Raw genomic sequence first — 1,242 nt, 5'->3', positions numbered from 1 at the left:
TTCCAAGCATTCGCGATCTACAAGAGGCAGCAGTTATATTCGAGAGAGTACCGTGATGCTGTGTTTACATGTCACGTTACATTACCATGCCCAAGAACTTCTCTATCAAACTTGAAATTGATTTTTCTTTAAAAATCATGTCTTAAAAACAAAGTTACTGAATCGAGTCCTAACTACATCACTTGAATGAGTAGCCTGTTGTGTAAGTTATGGTTCACCACAATTATTAGTCAAGGGAAATGAAGGGTTTTGCTCTTGGGGTCTTCCTTGAGCTAACTCAAATTCTGCCACATATAAGCACATTTTCATGGATCAAGTCCCCCTCATCTTGATATTTGGAAGGCACTTACTTTTGTTATAGCAGTTTCCACTTTGGGGGCCCAGCAATTTGAAAGATCTCGTATCAAACAAATATGAGGTTCTTTGGAGTTTAAAGCCTAGAAAAAGATTTTTTAAAGGAAGAGGGGGGCATAAAAAGAAAAATAATGTTAGACAGCAACTGGAAGGAAGAACACAATAAAGGTGAGAATGAAATCTCACTTAATGTATACATGGAAAGCTTCGACACAAAACTGCTGGCCAACATCACCAGTCAGACCCATGGCACTCGAGCAGAAAGCGGGTAAACTCTAAAAACACAGGGCACCGCATTTAGTTTCTTCAGGGATGAAGTGCTTAACATTTTTTCACATTATAGTTTTAAAAGCTCAACCGTGTTAAAACGTAACATATTCTGAAACTATCAGCTGGAGAAACCGCCCTTATAAAGAATAATCTGTGCGCACATTCACAAAACAAGGTCCTAACCTAAAATCCCCCACTACGATCCTTTCCAAAAGCAAATCAAATACTAGTGAGTAGTGCTGCTCCATTAAGAAAATGCTGAGAAAGGACTTAGGATGAATTCCCTCGGCATTACGTCAAAGGGGCGGAGGGGGGTCAGATGCAGCAAAGTATGGATGTACCCATTTATAGCTTAAGGCTATCTATCTAGTTCTGTCTGCCAGTATGAGGGGGGTTTTCATTATCTTTTAATTCCATTTTCCCACAAATATTCTGAAGCCCATTTGTATGATCAACCAGTTATCGCCAGAGAAATATAAAACAGTGGCATTAGTAATGAACCACGTGGAGGCTGATATTTCACAGCTTACATGTTTCTCATTTTTAGTAAACCATGTATATTAATTTAAAAATCTGAATAAAAGTTTAATCATCTAGTCACAGTTCTCACTCAATATA

General features: G+C 38.2%; 1 protein-coding gene across 1 annotated transcript in view; it reads right to left on the bottom strand.

Annotated features, from left to right (window-relative positions):
- The window catches only part of WDR43 (WD repeat domain 43), a 127,370-nt gene that overhangs the window by 74,975 nt on the left and 51,153 nt on the right, over window positions 1-1,242 (bottom strand). The window contains exon 7 of the mRNA XM_045287015.1: window positions 351-437. Coding sequence (XP_045142950.1) covers window positions 351-437 — 87 coding nt within the window. The remainder of the gene's footprint in view (window positions 1-350; window positions 438-1,242) is intronic.

The sequence above is a fragment of the Echinops telfairi genome, unplaced genomic scaffold (assembly GCF_000313985.2).
Source record: "Echinops telfairi isolate 266 unplaced genomic scaffold, ASM31398v2 ScPeMD7_10;HRSCAF=50, whole genome shotgun sequence".
Taxonomy (NCBI): domain Eukaryota; kingdom Metazoa; phylum Chordata; class Mammalia; order Afrosoricida; family Tenrecidae; genus Echinops; species Echinops telfairi.
The sequence above is the reverse complement of the archived record's forward strand: the minus strand, read 5'-3'. Positions and strand labels throughout refer to the sequence as shown.